Genomic DNA, 12,383 nt, shown 5'->3' with positions numbered 1-12,383 from the left:
GCCGGGGCTTACTGGCAGGTGCCGACCTTGGAAACATTATTTCCAAGTGAAAAAAGACACAGACCATAGCTGCGGCAGCGTACCCTGCAAGTTTTATTTACAAACCAAAAAAGACACGAACAATAGTGTGGTCATTTTGCGAGCATTCCCAATGGATCCGCGTTGCCTTTAAACAGCCGCGCGGGCGAGCAGCTGAACTCCGAGCAGAGCCGCATCTCCGTGCCGGCATGGCCAGCCGCTCCTCCGTGCGAGCACGGCCCAGCCCCTCCACTCATCTGCGCGAGCGCGGCCAGCTGCTCAGCCGCACAAGGACAGCCAACCGCGCAGCCGCACAAGACTGAAAACACTTAAAAAAGTACAGAGAAATATCACACGCTTTTATCAAACTGCCGAGGTAACTCACCCCGATAACACCCCCCGCCCCTCAGTAACACCGTCATCCACAGGCAGGCAATAAGCTGTTCTCTGATTGGTTCATCGTCGGAACAACGGGAAACCATGGATTTCAAACCATTTTTGCTCGGGACAGGACTGGCACGGTACCAGGTAAGGGCAGATATCACATTTTTGTTAATATATTAGCCACCCCGGATTACTAACTGCACTTCCGGGTTTCCACCAAAACTTTGGTCAAAATGGTGCGGCTTGTAATTGTGAAATTACTGTAATTGAGTTTATTTGAGCTCCAAAAAAAATTTCAGCTACTAAACACAACTTAAAAAAACTTGTTTCCACTTCTCTAATCCCTTTCCCAGAAAAGTACTGTGATAACAGGCCTGGATAAGAACTCTGATCTCTGCTTGAGACTGAAATGAATTCCTAAGTTTTGTTTGTATAAAGAGCAGTGCACAAAAGTTTTAATTATTGTCAAAAGTATTTTTGAGCTTTCAAATGTATTCAATGCTGCATTAATGATTGTGCATATAAATGCCCTGTTATTGAAAGCATATATTTATGGGCCTGACTTGCTTAGTGAGCTGTAAATTCTACTTATCAGATTGGATTAAATGACTTTTTATCATAAAACCATTAACTGATTGTGAAGTGTGCTGAGAGGCAAACAATACCTAAGCTTACTTTGCCAAAATATTTGTAGTTCTTGACTTGTTAAACTGAATTGCTGCAGGTCGTGCGATGGGATTAAGGTTTTTTTTTGGTAATAGAATAGAGAATACAGGCAACCCTGTGTTCAGTGCTCTGGGCTACTGCAGAAAGCCTTCCTAAGCATTCCTCTCCACTTTCAATAGCGAAACTGTTACAAACAGTATGGTTTTGTTCCATATGACTTTTTATTATTATGATAAGTGACAGCCATAAGTGGTCAAGTAAGAAGAGACTGTGAGAGAGCAGTTCCTGGGTGTCCTATCAGTTTAGTCTGGGACTCAAGCTAGGTTTAATTACACTGGAGCAATAGGAGCTTATGCAAAGTGCACTCTGCTTAACAAGTGGGATTGTTTGAGAAATATTTGTTTGGCCTGTATTGAATGTGGTCTTGCGTTAACTAATTGTTAAATGCAATTGTTTGGGATTTAGTGAAGTAGAGAAGCTGCTAAGCTATACAGATAAAAACTGAAACAGGTACCTAGGTACCTGATAATCAGTTCTGTGAATATCCCTGTCAAATTTAGCCCAGGAGTATTTATTTTCTAAAATAATGAAGTTGACACTTTGTTGCACATGAAAAATTTTAGTCAAAATTGATCAGGTAAGGGCTTAAACTCCTGTGGTTTGGAGTGCTTCTTTGGTGCTTTTGTGGGGCTATTATAACCTTTTAAGGAGCAATACTATTAGGTTGTTCATAACCCTAAGTGGAAGAAGTTTGCTGCTTTGCAGAGACAGGTGGTTTGGCTGACTGCAGTTGTAATTTTCCTCATTTGCAATTCTAGATGAGTTGCTAAAATACCTTGGTCCTATTAGTAATTTCATCAAAGGTTAGTAAAATAACATCTTTCTTGTGTCTCCAGTTGCATGCAATTTTAGTATACCATGAATGAATTTGTTACATACAGTGCAATTTTCTAATAGCAATATAGCTTTTCATTACTACATTTGGATGTCATTTGCAGTAGTCCTCAGTATTTAAAAAAATCCAACTTCTGAAGCTTTTCTAATGTCATGATTGTGCTTATTTTAGTTCTGTATATGAGAAATATGAGTTTTCTCATTTGATTCATAACCAAACTTCATTAAGAGAGTGAGAGGAAAAAAGTCTACTTTCAAAGTAGGTGGGTAATTCTGTTTTCAGTGAACTAAAGGTACTAGAGTTATGCAGAGTTTCAAAATGCATTGCAATATGAGAGCATAGTATACTTAAAAATTGTGCATGTTGAGTCTCTGTAGGCATGTTTGAAATTCTAAAGTTGACACAGAGCAAGAATTTTTTCTTGCTCCTGTCCCTTTAGATCACAAACAGCCTGCCTCATTCGCTCATGTCGAAGCTCAACCAGGACCACGGCTTTTTGCTCCTTGGAACTTTAGGCTGTGAGCTGGCCAGATGGAGCCCCTTGGGAGGGAGCTCTTCAGAGCCACCCCCTACTTCTGGGCTAATTGGCTGAAAAACTGAACTGGGAGGTAGATTTGAGGGCATTGTTCAGTTGGACTGCGTTCCCCTTCCTCCAAAGCAAAAGAACCTAAAACACTAACACCCAAAAACCAGTAAGGGAATACTTGAATCTGTCCTACTATGATTGAAATATGAGAAGATGAGCACCCTCTCATTTTCTTGTGTGCTTGTTTTTCAGAAAAGTATGTATGTGATAGTAGGCTTGAGCTTTTCCAGTATGACAAAACCAGGTGTCTAATATTAATTTGTAGAAAAAGAATTAGCTCTTATGAAACTGCGAAAGGCAGTTTTTGGAGGGATTGTGGCTGCAATAGAAGTGAAATGTCTTTTCTGTTACACTGTGTAATTTAACTAACGTGTATTCTAACTGAAAGGAAAAAAACTGGCTTTGATTTTAGTTTGAAGTTCATGCAAAATTCAGGTTTCCTGCAAGTTGGGATCATTAACATGGAGAACTTTCTCAGATTCCAGAGAGAATAAACTGTCTCTTTGGATGGAATAACACAACCTGAAGAATCGAGAAGCAGACAATAAATTAGTTTTTTCTTCTGTTCAATGCAAGATGAAATACTTGTTGTTTTTCTAAGTCTTAATGACTTTGACTTAATATAGGTGACATGCAAGTGCTGCATAAACTATGCCTTTTAAAACTTCAACTCCTGCTATTGTTTAACCTAAGGTCTTGATTCTGCCTTAAATAGACTATATTTCAATTAATATCACTTTATTGTGAAAGCAATAATATCACAGGGGCACATATGAAGGGAAAGGGTGGATATACTCTTGTCTTCTGAAAGATCTGAAACATTGTGCAGTTGGTGAAATTGATAAAGAATCTCTTCCAAATTCCAAGAGAAATGAAAAAAATTGCCTTAAATCTCAAAAATAGGACTAAAATTGTGAGGAAATGAGCTTGTATACTCTCTCAAATACTACTAATTATTTTCCTTGATCTTCTTTCCTTAGGAGCTTAACTTCTGTCCTCTTTATTCCAGAACAGCTCTTGCAAATGAAATTCCTCTAAGACAGAATGCTTCTAGTAAAACTGAGAGATCTGATTTCTTTATTTTCAAGATTAAGATGAATAAGCAGACTGATATTTCATATGTTGCATAAGGTTTTAGAATAAATTAACCAGAAAGCACTTGGTACTTTTGGTAGCACCAGTGTGTTTATACTATGTTCCAGATACTCAGGAAAGGAAAATTTCTCTTGAAGATGTTAGTCTGATAGCATGCTGTCTTTAAGGTTTACTTTGTATTTTATGCCTAGTTATTGCTGGAATAATTGGCTTAATATTTAATACTTGTTCCAGAGAACCACAGTAGAATGGAATAAATAGCAGACGTGATTTAAGCTGTGACTTTAGAAGCTACCAACTATGACACTGACACACTATAGAAACGTGTGCATCAAGAAGCAGAGCTACTATGAGGGCAAAGATGAAATAAATATCACCAGAGTTAGGCACTTTGTAGCTTTTCTAGTATTAATCTGTTGGGAATAATAGTATGTGTTCCCTGTGTTCCATCAATCTAAAGAAACTCTTGTACATCTCTGGGCAACAGTGAGTGCATCTTGAGTATTTAAAGCTGCAGTTTTAAGGCACAATCCAGAGAATGTGGAAAGGGATAAAATAGTGGAAGTTTTCTGCTATGTATTGTACTGCTACCTTGATACTAATAATTCACCTATAGTTGAACTCAGAAAGAGATCTTCAAAATCTCCCTGCAGTTACTCAGAGTCCCTATATGTTGGTGTGTTGTAGAGGAAATTGAAATGGGAGTTAAAAATCAGATTTGGGCTGTGGTGTTGGGCCTCAGTAGAATAATGTCCTGGAGCAAAGGAAGAGGCAATGAAAAGAATAAGTGATTGTGAAGCACACTTAAAATCCTTAAAAACAAAGGCTGTAAATGAGTACAGTAATTTCACGATTATAAACCACACGAGTATAAGCCGCACTTCTGGGTTTCAGCAACTTTTTGGTTTTTTGTCCATATATAAGCCGCACCTGATTATAAACCACACGTTACAATACAGAGTGTGATAAAAGGTATCTCTTCTATCACCATCTGTTGAGGGTGGGAGCAGTGATCCTTATCTCTGTGGGAGATATTCTGCTAATGGACCATCCATTGAAACCAGGCAGGGCATTGTTCTTTATCTTTTCACAACCCATCCTTCCTCCAGCGAGTCATTGTCTGCTAATGGCCCATTGAGTCCCACTGTGTGACTGATAAAATTACTGCATTCCATTGAAAGTTGCTCCAACCTGGGGGAAGAGCCCAACATTTCTTACCAAGATAAAAACAGAGGTTTTGGGACACTAAGGGAGCCCCTTTCTCCACTGGACTCCAGAGGAATACCGGACTTCACATCACCACTGGACCTCCAGAGGGAAACTGCACCTTCTACAGGACCACTGCTTCAATTGTATCACATCTGTCACTACAAGAGGACTGCAACCATCATTTAATCGAACTGCTACCAACACCCTGCCTGACAGGGTGTCAGGTGGTACTCTGACTTTGTCAGGGTTTGGAGTTTGTTTCTTTGTAGTACTGTATTTTTATTTTAATTTCCCTAGAAAAGAACTGTTATTCCTAATTCCCATATCTTTGGCTGAAAACCCCTTGATTTTTAAATTATAATAATTTGGAGGGAGGGGGTTTACATTCTCCATTTCAAAGAGAAGCTCCTGCCTTTCTCAGCAGACACCTGTCCTCCAAACTAAAACAGCAACTTTTTGTTCTTTGTCCATATATAAGCCGCACCTGATTATAAGCCGCACTTTGGGTTCAGACCAAAATTTTAGTCAAAAGGGTACGGCTTATACTCGTGAAATTACTGTATTTAAAATGGGATCCTTAAAGCAAAAGAGGTTATCTTCTTTGTTTTGCTCTTTTTCAATTTCTCGCATATGCCTCTGAAGCATCTAATGTTGGCCTTGCTCAAATATTGAAGTCTTTTTATAACAGAGTGACTGCTATTCTCTGTTTCAGAAACCTAGTATGAGAGTTTTTTAAAGCAGTAAAGGGCACGCAAGCCTCCTGTTTAATTTCTGGATTTACTCTGTGTACTGCATTAGGGGGCTAACATGTTTCACTTCCAGACTTGTGAGCAGTTCAGAACATGCGAAAAAGAGAGTGTAAGACTGCCTATTTGGCTTTGCCATCAAAATAAATGATCTAAGTTAAATGTACATGCCCAGATTTGTATTTCCAGCAAAGCAGTGCTACAATGGCTGCTGAAGACTGGGACTGGAGTCTTCTATACATACTCCTGCAACTCTCCTGACATCAGCTGGAGTACTTACAGTACTCTGTGTGAGCTGCTGCAACTTGTTAAGCTGTAAGAAAACTACCTCAGCAAAAAAGAAAAAAAAAAACCCCCCTAAATGGATCAGTTTTTCCATAGTTATCTAGCTGAGTCTTTGTGGAAAGGTATTAGCACAGGTGCAGAGGTGGTAGTGGTGGTGGTGCCACAGGGAAGAAAAGGAGGGCTCTGTTTCCTGTGACAGGAAACTGTTGGGTTGGCTTGCCTCCCTATGAAACTGTACCCTGAGTGTCCTAGTCAGTGTTTAATTTGAAAATTTCTATGATTTTCTTATTTAGGGTAGATTATTTTGAATGGCTTGCATAAAGTTTCCGGTGTTAATCTTGAGTCCCCATTAATTGGAACCTCTGTCTCCCAGATCCAAGAAAACTACATTTCTTGCTTCCCCTGTGTTTTGAGGTGCTCTCAGAAGCTGGTTTATGGAGGTATAATTTAGTTGAAACTGCAATGTCATGCCTACTGAATGTTCTGTTTTGCAGAAGTTGAAAAGTTATGATTTAAAGTTACTTGTAGAATATAATCTACTGTCTGTTGACTTGATTTTCAGTGAAACTGCAGATGTGACAAGGCATAAATTAACCATAAATACTGTAGCCCAAAGTATCCCAAATCAACCATGCTGTTTTGCAGATGGGAAACTTCAGTAAGATTATGTTTGTGTATTTTGGATAGAAGTGAGGAGTGTACCTGTACAGGATGTAGAGATATGTAAACTGCCTTGAAAGCTCAAATTGAGTAGACTGAATCTAGTGTTAAGTTTTAGCTAAAACAAGTTTTTTTCAGCTGGCTGAACTAATTTATACATCTGGGAAATAAGGGAACTTTCTGGAATTTGTTGCCTGGAAAAAAGATTGTTTTTGACTTCAATGTCGTACTTCTATCCATAAGACCATTATGCACTTGAGCAATTTCGAACAACTGTCTACCTGAAATAATGGGGTTGGGTTGGATCTTATATTTTAATACATAAAACCAGTCTAATAGAAACTCCAAAACCAAGATTTTTTTTCTAAATGACTGTAATTTTTCTTTCAAGTTATTTGAAGTGCAAGTTGTAGTGAATGTTAAACATAGCCCAACTTTCAGCATATCTTCTAATATTTGATTTTATATAAACATCCTGATCATGTAGTTGATATTGAAAGGCTATCAAAATTGAAAAAGGAACAGTTCTACTACTCATGTATCTCCAAACTAAGGTTTTAACTATCCTTTAATAAATTTTGAAAGACTTGATGATTTTGAACACTACCAACTGAGAAGATTATCTGTAAGCCATTGAACTCTAGATTGAAAGATGGGAATAAGCTTATTGCCAGATTTATAAGTGAATTTCAAATTGGTGTCCCCAGTGCAACAAAAATTGGTAGTTATTTAAAGCATGACAAACAAAGAGAAAAGGCTTGTGAAACGGCTAGCTGTTGGAAGACTTCTGTCAAGTTGTCATGACTAAATGACATTTTAAACAATTTTACTTGCTAAATTAATTTGGAGGTGGGCAGAATGTGCATATCACTTGTGGAAAATTTTAATAAATTAATAGACCCAACCAGCCTAGGTGCAAAGCTAGACTAAAGTTAACTTGTTTTTTTAACTGGAGTAGATTTAGCTGGGAAAGACTTGAGGAAAAATTACAGTAATTTCACGCGTATAAGGCGCACCCTTTTGACTAAAATTTTGGTCCAAACCTGGAAGTGCGCCTTACACCCCGGAGCACCTTATATATGGACAAAGTTGGGAAATTTACTGACACCCGAAAGTGCACCTTATACTCCGGTGCGCCTTATACTCGTGAAATTACTGTAAATGTCCAGTCCAACAGTAACGTCTGTGCTAACTGTTGAAGAGTCAGCAGCAAAGTTGCATTTGAATTTTATTGGTGAAGTACCTAACCTTTATGCAAACTTATCTGACTTATTTTAGGATGCAGAGTCCTATGGCATTTGGTAATAAAAAGTCCGAAGCAAGGTATTTGTTTCATGTGAAACCGCAGTGCTAATGTGTCTGTTTTGGTTTGTGTTTTTAGGGATCAGATGGGAATATCTAATTTTTTGCTTACTGAGTGTTCTGTCTGGTGAAAGTCATGTCATCCATATTGCCATTCACTCCACCAGTTGTGAAGAGACTTCTGGGGTGGAAAAAATCTACTGGTGGCTCTGGAGGGGCTGCTGGTAGTGAGCAGAATGGTCAGGATGAAAAATGGTGTGAAAAAGCAGTCAAAAGCTTGGTCAAGAAGCTAAAGAAAACAGGACAACTGGATGAGCTCGAGAAGGCAATTACCACTCAGAATTGCAGTACAAAATGTGTGACAATTCCAAGGTAAGTACTGTTGTGTTTGAAATTGTTACAACCACTTAGGAAATAAGTGCAGTAATTTCACGTTTGCAAGCCGCACCTGATTATAAACCACAGCTCCGGGTGTAGGCAATGTTTAGGTCTTTGTCCATATATAAACCACACCGGATTATAAGCCGCACTTTCGTTTGCAGTGAGCATCCGTGTGCAACTTTCACAAAGTTGCCAAGTAGTAACAGAATCGCGTGATCATGGGGTTTACTGGCTCGACCCTGCTCGGGGCCAGGTGGCCCTGACCCCACTCAGGGCGACCGCCAGGGTGCGGTCCCGACCCCACTCGCCGCTGCCGCCGGGAAGTGTGGGTGCAGCATGCCTGGCCGGTGCTGTCGGGAAACAGGGGTGCGGCATGCCTGGCTGCTGCCGCTGGGAAGTGGGAGAGCGATGTCCCCGGCCGGTGCCGCCGGGAAGCGGGGCTGTGGTGTTCCTGGCCACCGCCACGCCCCCCGGGGCCGGGCAGCGCCGCCGCGCCCCCTGGGGCCAGGCAGCACTGCCGCTGCACTGCCACTGCCCTGCCGCCTGGGGCCGGGTGGGCTCTGGCTCGGCTCAGGGCTGCTGCGGGGTCGGACGTCCGGGTTGGGAAATTTCCAAAATTTGTTCATATATTGGCCGCTCCTGAGTGTAATCTGCGCTTCCAGGTTGGGAGCAAAATTTTAGTCAAAATGGTGTGGCTTATAATTGTGAAATTACTGTAAATTGATGTTTAGGGTATCTGAACAAATGACTAAAAAATGAGTTGCATGCTTTGATTCTTTACAAAGTCTTTAAAACCTATTTTGGTTATATATATAGTGCTTGCTTATAACTGAATTGCATGCTTTGTAAAGTTAGAGTTTCTAATATCTTTGTTTCAGTTTTCATTGATACTTAAATTCAAATTCTGTGTATTCTGGTGGTGCCTAGCACAGTTCTTAGTTTGTAACACTGCCTTATGGTTTTATTTAATAACCCTGTCTATAATCAGAGTGGCATACTTGAAGTTTCATTTTTAAAATAAGACTAGTCTTTCCTTGGTCAACAATTCAGTCATCTATTTTCTGTTGTGTCTGGTAGTTTCAGTTAAATTTTACAAGCTGTATCCATTCTCCCTTTTGAAGTTTTGTCTTTAGAGGCACACTGTCTGAAGACCATTTTAATAATTTGTTATTGGTTAATGTAAATGCTTTTTTATTTAATAAGTTGAAGTATTTCTAGAACTGTTCTTCCACTCCTGATATGTATATACATTTAGGTAAATAACTTGCATTCTACCCCTTTGTCTTTCTCAACTTAATTCATAGCAACTACTGTGCGAGGGGCAAGGGTTATGTTTCTAAGTATAATGCAGTCTGTTTTCCTTTTGTGTTGTACAGAAATACCACTAAAGTGCCTGTACAAGCTCATTATGTGCAACACAAGTATCAAATCACTTCACAGGTGTGTTTTTCGATGAAAAAGAGGATCTGGTGACACGGGAATATTTAGGGCATTTAGTGCCATGACACTTAATTTCTAGGGGAGAGAAACTGCATCTGGTTTATGACCCTAATTTCTGTATTAGCACGTTCGTCCCAACTAGTTTTAAACTTTGTATTAATCGTAGCACAAACTAGGTTTGACTGGTGTCACTAATGATTTCCATATATCAAATGTGTTATAACTCTTATAATGGTTCTCATGTTCTTTTAGATTTGACACAGCTGTTTGGGAAAATCATGAGTATGCTCTGAATAAATGACTAATTGTGTTTTCTCTTTTCTATCCCCCTTTTGTTTCTAATGCTGCCCTCTGCTTGTATTTTCTTCCCTAGAGCAGTTCCAAAATTCTCTGGGTTTCCCTTCTGCTTTCTTCCTTTTGCTGCTGGAAAACAATCGGAAATAAAATATTAGCTCTTTCTTGTCTTGGTGTATATCAGTAAACTAAGATTGGAACCTGTAGGGGTATGTATTTCTTGACTTAAGATGACTATGTATTTAGCAAGTCTTTACTATGATAAAGACAAAATGCTTTAATTGTGAGGTGTTTCATATAACAGAAGCTAAATATTCCATATAGAGAGTCACTTGATATAAAATGTGTATCTATCTTCTGGAGCCCTTCTGCAAGGGTACTTGGGGCGGTAAATATTGGTATTTCAGAAGAACAGTTGTCTAATTCTTCTAGAGGATACAAACAGTATGCTAGTATATAATTGTTTTCCTAGTCTACATTTGGTATGTTCTCCTGCTTGCATGACTGTTTGTGTGACAAATAATTCTTTAAAACAGAATACAAAGCGCTGTGGTACTCCGTATAGCCTCTATGTTGTGACCAGCAGTTCTTGCTGGGCAGTGATATACTGTTCTCTTCTGTCCTCCAGTAAGCTGTAAAAAGTACTGGACCTAGGTTTTACTTTTCTTAACTACCTTAGGAGTAACCTAGTAGCTAGAGAGATCTTGAAGTGATGTTCGCAATTGTACAAGGTTTAATTTTAAACTTAAGAAATGGCTTTGGTATTAAGCGGTGAGATTATATCAGGGTTGCCAGAATTCTTGAGTTTCATAGTTAGCTTTTGGACTGTTGATATTATTTCACTTTGATAGCAGGAGTCTGGGTTCCCAGGAAATAACAAATGTCAGTTTAGTACTGTAATGACTTCTGGAGATTCTTGTTCTTGGATTTAGCGAGTTAACGACACTGCTGATTGAGACCTATTTAATGAATGTCTTAAAGATCTGCAGATCAACCAGGATAAATAATAAAATGCTGAATTTTGAACTTTTTTCCTTCCTGGTCAACAGAAAGTTTAAGGTGCCAAGATGCTGTGATGTACTTCTGATGTGGCAGCTGGGCTAACTTTCCCAACCTTGTTTTGCTTGGGAAGGGTTTTAGTGTTTGGTTTTGTGTGGGTTTTTTAAACTTCCTTTCTATTTACTTACTAATACTCAGTGTAAATATTGACAAATGTGGGATGCTTCTGTTTGCCACTGTTGCATTATTTCCTCAACAGAAGTCTCATTTGTGGTTTCACAAATTTCTGGTCCCCTTGGAGATTGCCAGAGTTTGATATGGTACTTTAGTGTACTTTTTCATCATTGAAACCTAAAGCAACTAAACACCTACAAGTTTTTCTCAAAACAGAGCAGCTTGGACAAAGGTTGTATTAAATTGCCTCTTCAGAAATCTACATATTATATATTACTGTATGTCATTGATAATCCTGTTGAATTAGGATTGCTCTGTTCCTATGCTGTTTGTCAAGATGACTACATACTGAGGCTGTTACTGTGTATGCTATGCAAAAACTGCTCATGTGGTAATTAACCAAACTTCTTATGCAGACTAATAGAGGTTCTGAGAAAGCAGAAGCCAACAGATGGAGTGGGTGTTGGCATTGCACAGCAGGGATGCTTAGCTCTTCATAAGTGGGTCAGTAATCTAGAGCAGAGGCTAAATAAGTACAGAGGTTCTTTTGACACTAGCCCTCTAAGTAATTTGTTGTCATCTTGCTGAATCCTCCTAGCAAGCCAGTGGGATTTTGATCACATAATCCCTGAGTATCTTGAAACTAAATGTTGGCATGTGAGTTCACCATTTATGAGTCTTCTAATGGAGCAGTTTCTTCCTTATTATCATGGATTGTTCTGTTGAAATAGAATCACAGAATTGTCGAATGTTTTCAGTTGGAAGGGACCTTAAAGATCACCTAGTTTGAACCTCCCTGCCATAGGTAGGGATACCTTCCACTAAGCAAGGTTGCTTAGAGCCCTGTCCATAAATACTTTGTAATTAGTGGTAGCTAAAATCCAGACCTTTAACAAACCAAACTGTGCCACATAGTGAATAGTCAAATGGCATAGTCATAGTCTATCTTCATTATTTAAAAAGTTCTTTCAGTGATGACAGTACAGAGTATTGGAATCCAAAGCAGGGAAACAACTAGTTTCATCATCTCAGTATTTTGGTTTGATCAGCTGAGTGGCTTTTCTGTCATTAAAAGAGTATAGATATGTTTCATGCCTTCTTGCTTCTTTTAAATAGACTTGCCAAATGCAGTTGCTTTTGTAAAATGCCTGATAATGTACAACTAATAAGAGTTTAGTTGGGGCAGGTTTGGGATAATGTTGGCCTGGAATGTTGTACTCCTATGTTTTTAAAACTGAAAAAAAGCTAG

General features: G+C 39.1%; 1 protein-coding gene across 3 annotated transcripts in view; it reads left to right on the top strand.

The window, feature by feature from the left end:
• Positions 1-12,383, top strand: part of LOC117005101 (mothers against decapentaplegic homolog 2-like) — a 60,491-nt gene that overhangs the window by 3,358 nt on the left and 44,750 nt on the right. For all 3 annotated transcript variants that reach the window (XM_033076385.2, XM_033076382.2, XM_033076384.2), the window contains exon 2: positions 7,926-8,218. In XM_033076385.2, the coding sequence (XP_032932276.1) occupies positions 7,983-8,218 (236 nt within the window). In that variant the 5' untranslated portion in view covers positions 7,926-7,982. The remainder of the gene's footprint in view (positions 1-7,925; positions 8,219-12,383) is intronic.

Source organism: Catharus ustulatus, chromosome W, assembly GCF_009819885.2.
Source record: "Catharus ustulatus isolate bCatUst1 chromosome W, bCatUst1.pri.v2, whole genome shotgun sequence".
Classification (NCBI taxonomy): Eukaryota; Metazoa; Chordata; class Aves; order Passeriformes; family Turdidae; genus Catharus; species Catharus ustulatus.
Note: the sequence above shows the minus strand (reverse complement) of the source record. Positions and strands in the feature narration are given on the sequence as shown.